The 19,464-nt window shown below is 34.6% G+C and overlaps 1 protein-coding gene across 1 annotated transcript in view; it reads right to left on the bottom strand.

Moving 5' to 3' along the window:
* The window catches only part of LRBA (LPS-responsive vesicle trafficking, beach and anchor containing), an 874,405-nt gene that overhangs the window by 621,007 nt on the left and 233,934 nt on the right, over positions 1 to 19,464 (bottom strand). The window contains exons 29-30 of the mRNA XM_006884505.1: positions 17,097 to 17,556; positions 7,028 to 7,161 (exon numbers count right to left, since the gene is read on the bottom strand). Of these exons, the coding sequence (XP_006884567.1) occupies positions 7,028 to 7,161; positions 17,097 to 17,556 (594 nt within the window). The remainder of the gene's footprint in view (positions 1 to 7,027; positions 7,162 to 17,096; positions 17,557 to 19,464) is intronic.

Below are 19,464 nucleotides of genomic sequence, written 5' to 3'. Positions count from 1 at the left end.
ACTAAGGTGCGCCTGATACAGACTATAGTCTTTGCAATTACGTGCTAAGCATCAGACAGTTGGACAGTGAATAGGGATGATAGAGAATTGATGCCTTTGAGCTGTAGTACTGGAGAAGACTGCTGAATATACAATGGACTGTTAAGAGAACAAACAGGTTTGTCCTGGAGAAGGTGGAGCCGAATGCTCCTTGGAGTCAAGGATTCTGAAGGTTCATCTGACATGTTCTGGGCATGTTGCAAGGAGGGACTGGTCCTTGGAGAAGGACATCACGTTTGGCCGACTGGAGGGGTAGCACAGGAGAGGAAGACCTTCGATGAAGTGGATTGATTCTGTGACTGGAGTGACAGGAATGAGTGCATTTGAGATGGTTAGGTTGGCACAGGATAGAACGATGTTTAGAGCTCTTGTACAAAGGGTCACTATGAGTTGCAAGCGACTCGATGGCACATAAGAACAAGAAGCCCAATATTAGGGAGAAATTAGAAGAAAACTAAGATAAGCATTTCGTAAGATTCCCCTGTGTAGCATAGAAGAGCTCTGGTGGCCTAGTGTTAAGAATCTGCTTTGCAATTTCTAAGGCAAGTGGTTTAAATTCACCAGCTGCTCCACAGGAGAAGGATAGGCAATCTCCTACCATGAAATTAATACCTCTAAAAACTCACTGAATGGTGAACTATGGGGTCAGTTCTGACTCAATGGTACATAACAACAAGACATATAAACCATTTGAGTATTGGAATCCAAAAGAATGGCATCCTCAATCCCTAGAGTGAATAGGTATGCGAAAAGTAAAATTTCAGTTTTTGAATGCAGTATCCAAATAGGCTGTTTGCTAATATTAATGAAAATTCAAACAGCAATCTCATCAAAATTCTATGTAATGACAGCCAAGAGAAACAGCAAACTTTAAAAACAAAAGAACTAGCAAACACAAGGCAAACATATAAACAAATTTTTAAATATCATGCAAAATTTTTACATGAAAGAAAAAAGACTCAAGGAACTCTAGAATATACAAATTAACAGAGATATGATTATTTTAATCTGTCATTCAAACTCTGACCATGAGAATATAGGCAGGATTTTCAGAAGACAAAATAATATGGAAAGAAGAGGCAAAGCCATATGAGAAGAAGAAACCTTTACCTAAGGTATAGAAGGAGGAGTGGGGAAGGAAATAGATGAGGAGAAAAGCAGCTCCTGATACTCATACCCTTGAACAGACCTTGGACCATCAACAACATCTTGATGTTCTCTGACAAGCTATGTTGGAGTCTACAGGTCTTGGTGTTTCTTGTTAATTACAAACAATTTTATAAAACATAACATGAAGGTCAAATAAATGAACACAGTTTATAACTATGAGAAATCAATGTAAAAGCAACACTATTTTGTAATAATATATAAAAGAATTGTCAAAATAAAAAAAAGTCAAATATTCATTATTATAGTATGATTGACTGCTACTTTTTTAACAAAGCATAGCTCTGTTAAGCTTTAGTCTTCCTTCTTCTAGATAAGATTCATTAGGAACTCAATCAAGGGAATTACCCTGCTCTGCCTATAGCCTCCAATTCAGAGCAAAGCTCCATTTATTTAAACTCTCCACAAAATAAAATGACACAAATCTAAATTCTATAGTCTTCTACAAGTATACTCTTACTTGAGAAGCCTCAGGGAACCTTACGGTATGGGTTCACATTCACTACAAAGAGGAATATATCAGCATGACTGAAAAAAAAATTATTCCTAGTGGTCTTGGGTTACAGGGCACTGACAAGTGTCTTCAGGTGATCTCTAGACAGGGAGACAAAGAACTAAACTGATAAAAATAGGAATCATGAACTTCACTTAAAATATCCAAAGAAAATAAAAGACCAGTCCAAAAATAGGTAAAAAATATGAAAATATACTTCATGAAACAATACATGCAAATGAATTAGCACCTGACAAGATGCACAGTTTCATTACCTATTATCAGACTGGCTCTGCTAGGTACCTCTTGCTCACCTATAACTATTATCAACTAAACAACTACAACAAAACCAAACGTAATACAATCTTGGCTCTCCACATAATCTCCACTATACTTAAAACCGAAGTTGTAGTTGTTATGCCAATTTATCTAACAGAGAGTCGTAATCTACTTTACTGACTCTACTTTTCCAAATATGACTTCTTCATCCTAGGTTTCAGCCCTTCTCTTAAGATATATGCCCAAAGTATGTGAAATAAAGTCTTACCAGCCTTGCTTCTAAGGAGTTTTGGCAATCCATGGTATATTCAATACTCTTCAACACCACCACAATTCAAAGGCATTAATTCTTCTGTCTTCCTTATTCACTGTCAAACTGTCACTTCATATAAACCAACTGAAAATACCAGAATATATCCTTGCTCTTTGAAGCAGTCTCTAAGAGCATATTTGCCCCAGGCAATACTACTTTTTATTTCTTGATTGCTGTTTCTATGTTTACTTAATACTTGGTTAGTCCCATCTTTTCTCTATTTATCATAATGTTTCTTTTCAGTTCACCGCTAAGTACTTTCAGTTCCTTGATGCTGAATTGTAAAACATGCTACATGTAGAGTCTTACTTTCTCAGAAATGTACAACGAGTTTTTAACTTTCTGCAAGCAAGGTGCTCTTTCTGCACAAGGAAGGTTATTTGAGGAGTCTTCCTCATCCTACTGCCATTTTTGTTCACATATTCTTGCTTCTCAGATTATGTGCACAGGTTCTTATTGTTGCTGTGTGCCATCAAGCCTATTACAACTCACCGAGACCCTAGGCACAATGTTCTGAACCCTATTCTATCCTGAGGCAATCTCACAGGTCTCTGACACAACTAACCCCATTACCCCAGTCACTGTGTCAATCCATCTCATCCACAGTGTGCTGTCCCTCCACCTTTCCAAGCATGATGTCCTTCTTGAAGGACTGGTACTTCCTGACAACATGCCCAAAGTATGAGAGGAGGAGCCTCAAAGTCACTGCCTCCAAGAAGCAGTTTGTTTTCACACTCCCCAGGACAGATGTTAGTTATCCTGGCAGCCCATGGCAATTTTCTTACTCTCCATGGTATACTCTTCTCCAGCACCACAACCTAAAGCCATTAATTTTTCTGTTCTCTTTGGTCACTGTCTAGCTCTTATGCATAATAGGTAATTGCAAAGACCATGGCCTGGATTAGGCACTTCTTAAGTCTTTAGACTGATATTCTTGTTCTTCAGCACTCTGCAGAGGTCCTGACAGCAGATTTTGCTAATGCAATTTATCTTTTGATTTCTTAACTACTGGTGCCAAGTATACACACTAAATAATTAAGTTGACACATTATCAATCTTGATTTTAAACAATGCAGCATCTCTTTGTTCTGTTCCAATGACTATTTCACAGTTCATGTATAAGTTACACATGAGTACAACTAAGTGTTTTTGAATTCACATTATCTTAAAGCTATCAGTAATTTGTTATGATCCAGAGAGTTCAATGTGTTTGCATAAAATAAAGCACAAATACACATCTTTCTGATATTATCTGTTCTCATTCAACATCCATCTGAAATCAGCAATAATATTCCTTCTTTAACAGCCTTTTTCTGTATTCAGCATGAATTAATTGTAGTTTCCAGTTAATATGCTCCTCTGGCATTTTATAAATATCTACAGCAAGATTTTACCTGTGTGAGCTTCTAGTAATACTGCTTGATAATTTCTACATTTTATTGGATCTCTACCTTTTCTAAGAATGTGCACAAATATGGACCTCATCCAGCCAGTAAGCCAGGAAGCAGTCTTCCAAATGTCTTGTCATAGATTAAGAAGCATATCCAGCGCTAAATATTCTTAGAGGGTTTTTAATTTTTTTGCAAAAGTATACATTGCAGTTTAGACTTCTTTCTGTACTAAAGGCTCTTCATCATATACAATGTTCTGAAAAGGTGCAGCACTGAACAATTTATTGGTACAATGACTTTGTGTATTACTTCTATATTCTTGTGATGTTTACTACAACACTTAATATTTTGTCAAGTGAAGTCTTCAATATTACAACTCTAATGTTGAATTTCTTCTTTGTTAAAATTTTAAAAAGCCAAGTGCATTCTTCCCCTTTGGTTTTCTACCTCGAGATATTTACACACTTCAAGCTTTTAAGCTGCCCTTAAAAATCTTCCTGTTTGCTGTATTATTTCATTCTTTTCCTTTAGTTTCTCTATGTTCTAGAGCAAGTTTTATATTTTCTTCTGACATTCACATTGGTTTTTTCATTTTTTCCTATCTTTGTAATAAATAACCTTCCCCCACCCCATGTGTGATGTAGTTTATGTCTTCCACAATTCATTAGTCTTTGGTTGTTAGTGCTTAATGTATCAAATCTATTCTAGATAATATCTTTTAAATGAGATAATACAAGATAATACATATCTTGAATTTCATAGATCTGGTTACATTTTCTTCAGCTTCAATCTTAATGTCCCTATGAGAAATGCTCATCTGCTCTACAGGTGTTCTCTAACCGTTGTTTTGACTGACAATGAGCTTCTCTACTACCTCTTTCCAAAACTGTATTTATTCTGAACACGGTATAATCCATCAAACAAGGTCCAAGGATAACTAATAAGTATATAAATGTATTTTTTAAAAAATGAACTTGTGAACAGAAAAATAATTATTACAAGCAAGGAAAATACTGCTGAATATCATTTTTAAAAAAATCAGCTGGAACAATACATTAACAGAAAAATGCCAAAAGTTTAAGTTGAGTTTAAAAAGAGGCTATGGCACCAGGGATATATATGACAGCTGATAATCAAATGGATGCTAGATAAAAGAAAAGAACACTAGAAGACTATCTATTTGTGTTTTATTGACTATGCAAAGATTCAGTTGTGTCAATAATAACAAAATACAGCTAAACTGAAGAAGAATGAGAACTCCGGGAACTTTAATTATGCTTATACAAAATTTATACCTAGACACAGAAGTTGCTGTCTGAAGAGAGTAAGAGAACACTGAATGGTTAAAAATCAAGAAAGATGTGCATGAGGACTGTACCCTCTCACCATATCTATTTAATCTGTTGTTCGTTCCCTTCAAGTCGAGTATGACCCACAGCAACCTAATGAGCAAGACACTAGAACTCTCTCCTACCCTGCTCCATCTTCACATGCACTAGTTCAGTGTGGCAGTCACTGTGTCAATGCTCTTGGTTGAAGGTCTTCCTTAATTTCACCAAGCCTCCGCCTTTCATAGCATAATGTCGCCCTACAAGGAATAGCCACTTTATCATCTTTGTCTCAAAGGAGAACTCCGCCTGCACTTTCTCCAAGACATAATTTGTTCTTTTGGTAGCGCACAAGATATCCAGTACTCTTCTTTAACATCACAGCTCAAAGGCATCAATTCTTCTGTTAACCTTACTCACTGTCCACCTCAAGTGCACAGCAAGTGAGGAGAAAAAACATGGCATGAATTAGACACAAGTTAATCCTCAGATATCATTGCTCAACAATTTAGAGAGATCCCGAACTACAGACTTTCCCAGTGCAACATGTGTCTTGATTTCCTGACTGCTGGTATCAAGGGATTCAAGCGGGATGAAGCTGTTGACTTTATGAATAAAAATTTGGGATTAGGACTGGAGAAAGGCTCTTGGTCAGCCTCTGTTACAGAGATGACACAACTTTGCTTGTTGTAAATGAGGAAAATCGGAAGTGCTTGTTATAAAAGATCAAGGACTGCAGCCTTTCATACAGATTGAATCTCAACATCAAGAAACCAAGATCCAAGCTTTTGGACAAAATGGCAACATTGTGATTAATGGAGAAAAGACAAAAATTGTCAACAATTTCATCTTGCTTATAGTCAATGGCCTTGGTACCAGCAGTCAGGAGATCAGGAGACATACATCTTTTGAAAAATCAGCTGATAGGAATCTCTCCAAAATCCTGATTCAAGCCACAGTCTTTCCAGTCACCAGCTATGGATCTGAGAGTTGAACAACGAATAAGGATGATGAAAGAATTGATGCGTTTGAGTTGTGGTACTGGAGAAGAGTGCTGAATATACCATGGACTGCCAAAAGAACAAATAGATGTTTTGGAGAAAGTGGACATGAAGTGTTCAATGGAGACAAAGATGGTAAAACTTTATCTCACATTTTCAACATGTTATTAGGAGAAGCTATCACTTGGAAAGGGCCATCATACAGGGAAAGTTGAAGAGTCATTGAAGGAGAGCAAGAGCCTAAATAAGACGGATGGCTACAGTGTCTGCAGCAATGGACTTAAATGTGCTGGGGATGATAAGGACAGTGCTGGACAGAAAAAAATTCAAATCTATCACTCTTAGGGTCACTATGAGTCATATTCGACTCATGAAAATTTAAGAGAAACAACAAAAATTCAGAAAATTATTATTGTGAAAACACAGTAGGAAACAGCACATAAATAGTTGAGTACTAATACCAGTTTAAAAGAATAAATTTAGCAAATTTAAAATATATAAGCTATCTCTACATGTCTCAAGTGCAGGAAAAGAAAAAGGGAGGGAAAAGCCTTTTTAAAAACCTATCATTAACTGAAGGTAGCTCTGCATCTTTAGTGGTAAGGAGTCTTCCAAACCAACAACACACAACACATGGATCAAACGCACCAGCTGCTTTTAGAAAGAAAAATGAAAAATTTATTTCCAAGGAATATACTGCATCTAAAAACACTGGAGGGTCAGCTCTAAGTTGGTTTTGACTCAAAGGTACACAACAACCTTTAATTCCTATGTATATCCACCCATCATAGTCTGGTAAGTTTTAGTGTAAAAAAAAAAAAAAAACCAACCAATTTTTACTTAACCTATTTTATATTAAACATAAAAAATAATCAAATTTATGAAAAATGAATAAGACATCAACAATATAAAGAAAACTGCTTATAACGCACTTAGTAAAACTTTTTAATACAAAATATAAAATTTTGCTAAAATTTTGCTTTTTTGTTATTTAAAATTACCAATAACTAACTCACCAGGTGACTCCCCTCCAACATCTGGGGGTTGGACTGAATCCACTGAAGAAACCACGCTGACAGCACTGGATGGTACATTTGTACCTGATGTAGAAGGTGAAACTGCTGATTTTTTTGTTGCAATGACAACACTTCTGTAAAGAAGAAAGTAAAGAGACTCAAAAATTCAGAAGATCATTGTCAAATAGAAACTAAAAAAATTACATTTTCTGTAACCATTTTAATGTATAATTCAGGATTTCCCACAAAATGCAATCTTTTCAATTGTGTTCATATGTATCAGTATTCCAATTTTTTTTAAGCAATGATAAAGGAAATGTAACAATTCTTTTAATTTTTTTAATGTAACAATTCCTTTAAATATTTAAACTTCTTTCAAGACATAATATTTTTATGTAATTTAGGATCATCTTTAACTATATAACTTAAAACAATATCTAAACAAAGATATATAGAAAAAGTGAAATGTTTTGGCACTCAAGTGGAAAAGTAATTAACTTTTTCTTAACCTCGGAATTGAACCAGTAAATTCAATATATTTTATAAAAATTTCAAAGCATTTCTAATTTCGAATCATAAACCTCTAGAAGACAGACTAATACATATATATATAAGTCTGTCTTAATACCAGAAAAAGAGAATGCCAGTACCAAATACACAGAAAAGCAATGTGTACATCTAAAAATTGGAGAAAAAAATTTCAACTAATACAATGAACATCTTATAGTATCAAGTCAAAAGAATTTCTGATATACAAATTTTCAATTAAAATACTTTCAACCAAAATAGTAAGTAAAAGCATATTAAGCATAACTTAAAGATCTTTTAAATTAAAGTTAGTTCTATAAACATGCAAAATCCAAGTTAATGAGGTAAAAGGGGACAGCTGATATATAATGCACTCCCACAGCAGTGCTTACTTTTAATTACCTGGTGTTAACCATAAGCTTAAAGTCTTCAACATTCAATTTATTTAATCACATCTTCTGTTGACAATATTGTAACACCAAAACAGGAAGTATTCCCTTAATAGCTTTAAAATGCTCAGTTTCTAAATAAAGTTAGATACTTGATTCCAATAAATATATTTAAAAGTGAAAATTATGTAATTTTGCTACTTGAAGAATATAATTGTTATTTCAGAAAGATAGAACATAAAGCTAAATAGGTTCTGTTTTACTTCATTGCTTATCATATGAGGGCAAACACTGTTGCCAATTAAATCAAGTTCTCCTATGCTAGGCATGGCTTATTCAATGTACTTGGAGGTAGCTGGTGTCACATCATTATAAGGGTGACTGCCAATGTTAACTATACACTAAAAAATAGAAGCAACAGCCACCTGAGCCCCTAATCCAAAACAGTGTGCTTAAATCACGGCATCTTCTATCAGATGAAGATTATTGACTTTAGAGAGAGTAGATATGACCTCTGTGTGTGTGTGCCTGTGCATGATGGGAGGAGGGTGGATGGGAGTAAAAATGAAGAGGAAAAAAAAATTTGTGTATTTTCTACTCTGAGGAGAAATCTGAATGTCTTTTGTTTAGAAAGTTCCTAGCTACTTATTTTCCACAAACTGAAATATGGGCAAATATAGGAGGTACACAAAGAAAATGAAATATGATAAATTTATAACCACTGTGTTCACAAAAGATTGACCCAATGAATGAATATCTTTTTAAATTTAAAAAGAGGGGGGGAAAATCCAACTTAGGGGAAGGGAGGAAAATATGCAACAACGAATGAATGAAAATCCAAATTAACTGTAAGATTTTGTTAAAATCACAATTTTAAAAAAAGACCCAGTAAGATCTAGTTTACAGAAACAATACGTAAACACTGGGAGAAGCAATATAAAAGAAAATTATTTTAGAAAGTTGATACTACATTTTATGTAATTAAAATTTATGGCACATATATCCAGAAATTTCATTCCCAAATATTTATCCAAGAAAAGAAATGTTCACTAAAAGACCTTCAGCTTAATGCTTGCAGAGGCCTTATTTTAGACAAAAAACCTAGACATAGCATAGATGTCGTTCAAACAAAGAATCAGAAAAAAATGGTATGTATGTTGTAGAGAACATATAATTGCATGGTATTTTTTGGTCTGGTTTAATAATTTAAGGGTCCCTGGTGGCTTAATGGTTAAAGCATTAACCTGCTTACCAGAAAGCTGAGAGTTCAGATCCACTAGCCAATCTATAGGAGAAGGATGTGGCAGAATGCTTCAAAATGTATAACCTCAGAAACAGGTTAGATAGCACTGTGTGAGGAGTCAGAATGGACACAGTGCTGATGGGTTGGGTTTGGTAATTTTCATTTTGATTGGATTGCTTGATCTAGTCACTTAATGTTTTATTGATAAATTGGAATTTACATCGGCCTTTTACTTTGTTTGCTTTGTGTCTGTTTTTCATTCCTCTGTTTTTCCTTTACTGCTTTCTTTTGCATTAAGTGATTTTTTAAATATAACATTTAAATTTCTGTAACGATATTTTCTAAATCAAGCCTGGAAGCAGGAAGCGGCATCCACTTCCAAAATGGCTTGCCTCTGGAAACTCTGTGCACGAACAGTGCTGAGGCTGTTCGTTCATAGGGTCGCTATGAGTCATCTACGACTCGACGGCATTAAACAACAACAACATGTACATAGGAGAGAATACTCTAGGACAATAAAAAGAATCACAGATTAACACAAAAACATAGATGAATCGCAAATATATTATGAAAGAAAGGAGCTATATGGAGGTGGGGGACAGGGGGCACAACCCAAAATCACACACACAAGTTTCCTTTCACACCTTAAAGCAGGCAAAACTAATCGACAATGGAAGGGAAGGGGAGAAATCAGAAAAAAATAACCACATATGAGATTAGGAACAGGTGTTGGCTGGGCACTGGCATTAAGGCACTTGCATAAGTTATTTTAATATATCACTGTATTTTTTGTAAGAGTATAAACAACAGATTCCCATTCAACAATTATGGCAAATTATGTTCAAGGAGTGACTTTATATTGACAATAATTTTAGTTAAATAAACTTGTTTAAATTTATCAAATAGTACAGTTAAAGAGCTACTCTGAACTTTCTGTAAATTTTACCATAAACATGTATGACTCACTTAGTAATGTCACTCTACATGCTAAAATAGTATGTGATCAAATCTGTACCTTTATAATAAAGAGATAATTTTGGAATTTTAGTGATGTGTACTAAGTGTTCACTATGCAATTACTTCAATGTCTCTGTATGTCTAAACATTTTCATCATAAAACACTGGTAAAAGCGATTTACTATCCATAAAAGGCATAATCTTTTTTATTCAAGATGATGTAGTTAATTAAAGAAAATAATTTTATCTCATTTCTAATCATTAAACCTAATGCCATTAATACCCCTTTCAATCATAAAAAAAAAATCCTTATCTTTCAGTTAGCTCAGTAATATTTAATGTGCAAGATAGTTTACTCATCCTCAATAATGTTACATCTGTTTCATGGTATCGGTTCTGACACATGGATATTTACATTTAACCCAGTTCTCTTACAGAGTTTATCTACTCACTAAGTATGATGTATTGTTTCACAACTCCGGTACCTTACTTTAGGATATTTTTAGGCCAAGATTACTTCCTTTACTTGCTTTGCGTTCCAGCAAGCTCCCACACAACTTTCAAAACTTCTCTCACAGTAAATCTCCTCAGACTCTTCAAGTTATAGCTAATAACTATACAGTGTGAAGGCAAATTCTATCATGAAATATAAAATTATTAAGTATAACACTTGACAGTGTTTGTCAAGCAATGGCAATAACCCAAATGCTGTAACATTATTCTCAAGTCAATTCCGAAGTCCATATTATGTCCAATTTAAAATTTAAAAAGTAAAGCTCACAAATAGAACTTGTGAAAATAAATGACGTGCTCTAAGCCAAACTGTTTCTTCATATTCACTTATTTTTTCATCAATTTGTTAAGATCACATCTCTAGAAAGACACAATTGGATCCACATCTCAATTATATCCATATCCAATAAAACTTAGGTACTTAAATTAAACAATAAAATTATTTTCAGGGTGTTCACAGAATTTTTCACTAGAACGACAATCACACAGGCCTTTAACCTGTTGTCAACAAGTAGATTGTAACTCATTATGACTCTATAAGGCAGAGTGGAACAGTCCCATAATGCTTGTAAGATTAGAATCTTTCCAGAAGCAAACTGTCCCAAATTTTTTCCTCATGGAGCAGCTACTGTGCTTCTATCATCAAAATTCAGAATAGCAGTTGAAGATAAGTTATTTGCCTCACCAGGGCTTCACTGACTTTTAAACTTGTCATGTTCTGAATATCTTCAAGTAACAGTGATGAAAACCTCCAACATATAAGACTATCATTTAAGTACGGAGTTCTGATAACCTTGTAGTAAGTAGGTGGTGGGCTGCAAACTGTTCAAATCTATCATCTTCTTGGCAGGAGAAAGATGGGCAATCAATACTCTGTCCTCTGAGATTTCAAGCCTCTGAAAGCCCACTGCAGGGTCAGCTGTGAGTTGGTTCCAACTCAAAAAGTACATACCAAGGACAATACTAATTATTAAAATACATATCCACTGTATTTTATTAATGAAAATATTTTCTTCTTTAGCTTAGTTATGAAATTAGCAAATAAATGTAAGGTGCTACAGTGGTTAAGTGTAGTGTTAAGCTGACCAATGAAGGAGCTGACTGGGTTAAAAGAATGTAATCGAGGCAAAAAGAACACTCTGCCCTGGGATGTCAAAACATTTTGATAATCCCACTGGTGTTTCCTTCTGATAAAGATGTGGTTAGGGAAACAGAATATCAGCAAATAAGAAAAAGAAACAGTAAAAAAATTCTTAGACCTCGGTAACCTATTTTATTGCTATTTCGTAAGAAACTTCTCGATAAAATCTATGAGGATGTACAGGTCGGGATGACACTGAACCATGAGTTCCTCTCCCCTTACTTCTTTACTACAGTCTTGGATTTAGTTCTTTCCATCACTAGGCACTTTAATGATGGTCAGTGAAGTGCAGCAATTAGGTACCTACTTTCTAAATGAAAATTTTCAATGCACTAGCACTCTGCAAGAAGAACACATCTGTATCCCAAAAGATTGTTGACGTTGTGGTTATTTTGTGCCATCAAGCTGACTATGACTGATAGACACTCTATGCACAATAACTCTGAACTACTGTCCTATCAGTATAGGAGGCTATATCACCATCTCCAAAACACTGAGCCCCATCACCCCAGTTACTGTGCAAATTCATCTCATTAGGGCTCTGCCTTTCCTGCTCTGTCCCTCCACACTTCCAACCATGATGTCCTTCTCCAAGGACTGGTCCCTTCTGATAACACACCCAAAGTATGTGAGACAGGCTTAAAAACACTTACCTTCAAGGAGAAATTTAGTTTCACCCTCTCCATGATACACTTATTTTTTTTTTTTGGTGGTCCATGATATATGTTCAATACTCTTCTCAAGTACTACAACTCAAAAGCAATGATTCTTCGGTAATATTTAGTCTTTGTCAACCTTTCTGATGTATAGCAAGTAACTGTAAAGTCAATGGCATATATCAGGCACCCGTTAATCTCTAGATTGACACTGCTGCTCTTTAGCACTCTAGAGAGGTCCCTGACTTAGGATTTTCCTAATGTAATTCATCTTTTGAATTCCTGACCACTGGTACCTAAAATGATGATTCTGGAATGGAGCAAGCCAAAATTGTTAAAAATCTCAATCTCTATCTATCATGGTGCTGCCAAATGGCCCAGTGATAAAAATCTTTGTTTTCTTGATGTTGAGCTTCAATCCATACTCAGGGGGCATAGTACTCTGTCCTATAACTTGCAATCTACTCAACAGCTTTGCTTCATTTTATAACTTGCAAACTACTCGACAGCTTTGCTTCATTTTGGTAAAGCTTGTCATCTTCAAAAATCACACTGTTGTTAGGTGCCATCGAGTTGCTTGCAGCTCATAGTGACCCTATGTACACCAGCCCTAAACTATGCTCTATCCTGTGCCAATCATACTGTCTCTGACAACTTACCCTCATTACTCCAGTCACTGAATCAATCCATCTCATCAAGAGTACATTTCAAAGACTTTAAGTAACACTCTAACTATGGGCCAAAACAACCAACCAAAAATCCAAAGTGATAACGCTCCAATTAAAAAGAAATTCATCAATCTACAACCAGGAGAAGAAAAAAATAGATGAATGAGACCTTCTAAGAATCAAATCCCTATCCATCTTCAAAAAATTCTCCAACAGGGTAAAAAGGGAAGCCACAGACCGGGAAAAAGTATTTGATAATGACATGTCAGATAAGGGACTTATATCTAGACTTTATAAAATATTTGAGAACCACAAGATAAACAATCCAACTGAAAAATAGGCACAGGATATGAACAGACACTTCATCAAAGAAGGCATTCAGATGGCTAACAAGCACATGAAGAAATGTTCAAAATGCCCAACTCTAAAAGAGATGCAAATCAAAACAACTATGAGATACTATCTCACCCCAGTCAGAGTAGCAAAATTTAACAAAACAGCAAGCAACAAATGCTGGCGAGGTTGTAGAGAAACTGGAACCCTTATTCACTGTTGGTGGAAGTGTAAAATGGTAAAGTTGCAAATAGAAATACCATTTGAGCCAGCAATTCCACTACTGGGAATATACCCCAAAGAGACCATTACTGCCACCCAAGCAGTGTTAGCCACAATTCGTTATGCCCATGCAGTCAAATGTTTTTGCATAGTCAAAAAAAAACCAAGTATATATCTTTCTGGTATACTCCACTTTTTTTTTGTATTTCAATGAACATCTACAGAGATTTTGGAATTCCATTCATTCATTGTTGCACTTTTCTCCCTGCCCACCCCACTCCCATCCCCCAGGTACACTCCACTTTTAGCTAAAATCCATCTGACATAGTAATGATATTCTTGTTCCACTGTCTTTTCTAAAACCAATTAGAATTTCTGACAATCTTGTCTTATTACCGTTATTATCAATATGTAAATTGTGTGAAATATAAACTTGTATTTCATAACTCTAGGGGATGATTCTGGTCTTTAAAAAAAGGCAGAGGTAAAAATGGTGGAGGATGATGCAAATAAAACTTCTACTGAATTTAGGTATTTTCTTTGTTCTTTCAATTTTGTTGCTACAGTTATTAACTGCAATCAAGTTCATTTTGACTTACTGTAACCCTGTGTTGTAACCAAACAAAGCATTGCTCGGTCCTGTGCCATTCTCATAGTCAACGTTTTAGGCCTTTAGTTTGAGTCCACTGTTGAAGACACTCTGTCAATGTATCTCACTAACCATCTTCCTCTTTTTGCTATCTCTCTGATGTACAGGAAGTTATGTGGCTAATCTAAATGTTACACAGCTCTGACAGTTTGAATCCACCAGTGGCTCTGCAGAAGAAAGAATATATCACTGGCTCTGTGGAAGAAGACAGGTGATCTCCTCCCATTCCATTTGCAGCCTTGAGAATTCAATGAATGGTCAACTGTCAGTTGGTTCAGATCTGATGGCAGTAAGTCTACTTTACCAAACATAATACTCTTGTACCAGGAACTCATCCCTCTTGATAACACACCCAACACAAATGAAAGAAAGTCATGTCATTCTGCTTGCAAGGCACCTTCTACCTATACTTCTCACATGGAAGAATAAGTTTCTTTTTCTGGAAGTCCAGCATATATTCAGCATTCTTCACCATAATTCCAATTCTTAATTGTCAGTTCTTCTTCAGTATTCTTTTCATTGATCAGTTGTGAGGACTGTTGTTTTCTTTAAGTTGTAGTATAACATAAGGTGAATGTTGTACTCATTGATCTTCCTCAGTAAATGCATCAAGACCTCTTTCAGCAAGAAGAATGTATACTCAGCATATATTGATTTGTTTACCCCCTACTCTTGATGACAAGTTCTTCAGATAATCCAGTTTGCAAATTATTCTGTCAGTGTATAGGTTAAGTAAATATTGTAAAAAGATACAACCTTAATTGCTTACTTTTTCGAATTTTGTACCATTCAATATAGCTCTTGTTTTGCTCAAACAACTTCTTGATCTATCTGGAGGCTCGATATATGTAAAATGAAGTATTCTGGAATTCCAATTCTTTGCAATGTTATCTATAATGTATTATGATCCCATGATTACGTATCTTTTCAGAGTCAATAAAACACTTTTATATTCTCTATTTTCAGCCAAGATCAATTCAATACCAGTAACAATATCTCTCATTCCATAACCTCTTTTAAGGCTGGTTTAGATTTCAGACTATCTTACACACCATAGAGAATTCTGGTAGTGATACAGCATGATATGCATACCCCAGCAGATATAAGAGCTGGGTACTAAGAAGAAATAAACAGAAGACACAGGAAATAAATAATAACTTGATGAGGGTAGAGAATAAGAGCTACCACTGCATCTTCTAACACTGAATAAAAGGAGTAACATAGACTATATGCAATAAATTAAGACATGAAATAAATAAATTGTTGAGAAATGAGATATTTATAAAGATTCATAGTTTCTTTCTCATATGAAATATTTTTGAAAAAGTACCATTTTAAGAAATTAATAAAGTAAATATCAGCAATAGTTAGATAAATTTAGGAGCCACATAATAGGGTGGAAGAAAAACAATATAACTTCTGTTATATTTCATCCAAAATGTACTAATTTGAATATAATATGGAAAAAATATCAGAAAAAATTTTACTTAGGTATTGTGCAAAATAGTTAGGATATAATCTTTTCAGCAGATAAAAATATAAATAGCCAGGATATATTTGCATTTTTACAATAGTATAGAAATTAATTCAAGGCCTTAATTAAATTATTAACTTACTTGAAGAACCAGGCTTGGGTAATATATTTCAAGAGATACACTGAAGTTGAAAGCAAAAGAGAATTTTGGTGCTATCTTTCGGATAAAAGATATATACTAAATACAACATAATTTTAATTACACCTTTTGCTAAGAAAAGGACATTACTGATACAATCAGTTAAGCGTGAAATATACTTAAGGATTCTAAGCAAAAAAATCAATGATAATTTTCTTATCAAAGTTATATGTATATTTACAAAGAAAATATTTAATAAAGAATTCAGAACTAATGGAACACTGTGCAAGAAACTTGCTTTCAAATGGCCCAAGAAAAAGAAAGAACTTTATACTATATTTGCAACTTTTTTCTAACTTAAGAGTTTACTTCAAAAAAAAATACTTTTTAGTAACAACAAAAAGGAATATGTTTAGGAACTAAGTTTTATCAGACTTTCAACAATGAAAATTTTCAGGTAAAGTAGTGAACATATTTTAGTTCACCAGATTCGACACAGTGAGAAAACTACAGTCCACTTTCTCAAACTGTCAGATTCTGTACATGTTCTTAGATTCCATAAACCTTAGGAATAAAAGATTCCAACTTTTTTAAAATAAAAGTCTTGCAAAATTCTGGAACTAAGGAAATAAAGGATAATATTCTGTGAATATAGTATATTTCCAAGTAATACCAAAAGAAAACATAATACTTAATATATAGGGTTGCAAACTTATTAAATCATCCTACTGATATGCCAATCAACAAAAATTTGAAATGGAGCTCTGGCGGTCAAATAGGTAAGGAGCTGAACTGCTAAACCAAAGAGAGGTGGATCAAATCCACCAGCTTCTCCATGAGAGAAAGATGAACACTCTCTTACTGTGTGACATAACTTCAGTAAACTTGACGGACTTAGCAATGAGTTGGTTCCAACTTGATGGGAGTGAAAGGTTTTTTTTCACCTGATGCTAAAACCGTGTTTATTGTTTTCATTGCTGTTGATTGCCATCAAGTAAAGCACGATTCATAGCAACCCTATGAATAAAAGACCTGAAGCCTTTCTATAATTATAAAGTTTATCAGAGTTAAATTCCATTTCTGTTTAATTTTTAATCTTTGTAATTTAGAAAAATAACTTTATATACTAAAAAAAAAAATACAACTATTTACATTACCTGTCAAAAGACCTGAACTGCATAGGTTGTTCAACAGATAGATCACCAAGAGCTCCAAGACAGGCTGGTGGCAGAAGTGCAGGATCCACTGAGACTCCATCTGCTGGTATATTAACCAAGCTTCGAAGAATGTCCTTCACGTTGACATTTTTTGAAACGGAAACTGATGATCCTTCTTTGTTATCCAACTCTCTTCCTCCATCACTTTTGGTTTCCTGAGACTTATTGACTTCTAATGAAAGAGTGGACAGCACTTCACTGACGGCATCAGGTCCTGCACTAACTGCTGGAGGTGCTGTATGAGAAGGTACTGTACGGAGAACTGTGTTCACATTGTTTGCTTCTCCAATAGCTGTTTCTTCTCCAGTGCCTGAGTCTTTCTTTCGTGTAGCTGTTGTGTTTTCTGATTCTTCCACTGATGTCGAAGGCAAAGAACTAAATGTTGCTGGTGTATCCGTATCTAACCCAGAAACAGAAAAAAAAAATAATAATCAAAAGACAAAGGATTAAAAATATTTAGAAGACATTTTAAAAGGTGAATTCAGTGTTACGTAATTCTTTCCTTATCCCATCTATTTTTCAAATTAGGAAATATGCAGGATTATATAACTAGAAAAAAATAAATATCATAAAAATATATTATGTCACTAATTAAGATAAACAGCATAAAGAATGAAAATATAACTAGTATCTTCTAAAGACTCAAATACAATCCACAAACATAATTGAAAGCTGGTATCAGTAATCATTTAAAAATTTATACTAAAATGTCAATATGAATATAAGTGAGTTGATATTCACTATCAAGTTCTTAATTCTTTTTTAAGTGAGAGCAAATCATCAAATATACGACTATGTAATTTGTCTTAATTTAATTCCTCATAACCATAACAACAACCTAGAATATCCTTTTACATGAAGCCTGTTTGAGAATGGAGTATTCTAATGGGGCGCTAACTGGCTACAACACTATTTTTGTTCTGCCACAAATGAAGGCAAATGTGTTTCTAAGCACAGAAAGTGTGTGGCAACATGTTAATCAAAGTTTATAAATAACTTAGATTGCCATTCACTGATTGTTCCACATTTTCCTCGCTGTCCCCCCCTTACTCTCCCAGTACAATTTTTAATGTGGGGGGAAAAAAGTTATTTCATTGTTATACAGTCTGCCCTTCTCTGCACCCCCACCACTTTACTATACAATCCTTATTCTGGACTGTCATGCCCATAATACATAATCATATATTCCTTTTTTATTTTTTAAATTTTTTTCATATATTCCTTTTATACAGTTCTCTCCCTCATCTGTTTCAATGGCGTGTACATTATTTATCCCCTTTTTTCCTCCCAACCTCCATACCAGTCCTCTACAACACTAATTTTTAAAAATCCAATAATCAAGAGAAAGATGTTGACCAGAAAACAGCAATACCTTCAAGTATGCAATAAAAATTACTAACAGAAAAAAAAATAAAACTTGTTGCTATTGTCTTTCCAAAGTCCATACATTGAGGTTTAACAGGAATCACATTTTTCTGACAAAGTTATATTATAAACAAGGAGAAAATTAATTCTTTGCAAATATTGCTTTTCATAACTATGTTTATTAATTAATAAAATGTCATTGAAAACTCTTAAAGGTAATTACATCAACGGGTAGCAAGATAAAGTTGACAGTCAATGGACTAAATCCAAACTCATTAGGATCAAGTACAAGGCTCCTCAGTAATATGAACCTATTATAATACATGAATACACTTCCATCCGTGGATGGAATTTGTGGTATTTGCCATAGCATCTGCAGCACACACAACAAAGCCTAACTGGTAGTGAGTAATAAAAAAATATTTATCAAATGACTATTCTCCAACTCAATCTGTTGCTATTCAATGCCATCCCACTACAAACCAAAAACACTAAATTACTCAAAATTTGCTAACATAATAATTGTTTCAAATTGGAAAATAATCTGCAGAAAATTTAAGCAAGACGCACACCTCACAGCATACACAACAATCAACTCAAGGTGGATCAGGGACCTAGAAGTAAAACAAAAGACTGTAAAATTCACCAGGCAAAATCTACAAAGAACTCTAGAAGCCCTAATCCAAAGCATGAACAGTCTTTCAAGCATAATTTAAAATCTATAACCAGGAGAGAACAAAATAGATGAATGAGACCTTCTAAGAATCAAATCCCTATTATTTGTTGGAGTCCTTTGTGACTCATAGTGACCCTATGTACAACAACCCTAAACCCTGCTCTGTCCTGTGCCAATCGCATTGCCTCTGACACAAACATCCCGATTACCCGAGTCACTCAATCAATCCACCTCATAGAGGGTCTTCCCCTCCTGCACTGTCCCTCC

Source organism: Elephantulus edwardii, unplaced genomic scaffold (genome assembly GCF_000299155.1).
Source record: "Elephantulus edwardii isolate Elephantulus edwardi_28Jun2011 unplaced genomic scaffold, EleEdw1.0 scaffold00034, whole genome shotgun sequence".
In the NCBI taxonomy this organism is placed as follows: Eukaryota; Metazoa; Chordata; class Mammalia; order Macroscelidea; family Macroscelididae; genus Elephantulus; species Elephantulus edwardii.
The sequence above is the reverse complement of the archived record's forward strand: the minus strand, read 5'-3'. Positions and strand labels throughout refer to the sequence as shown.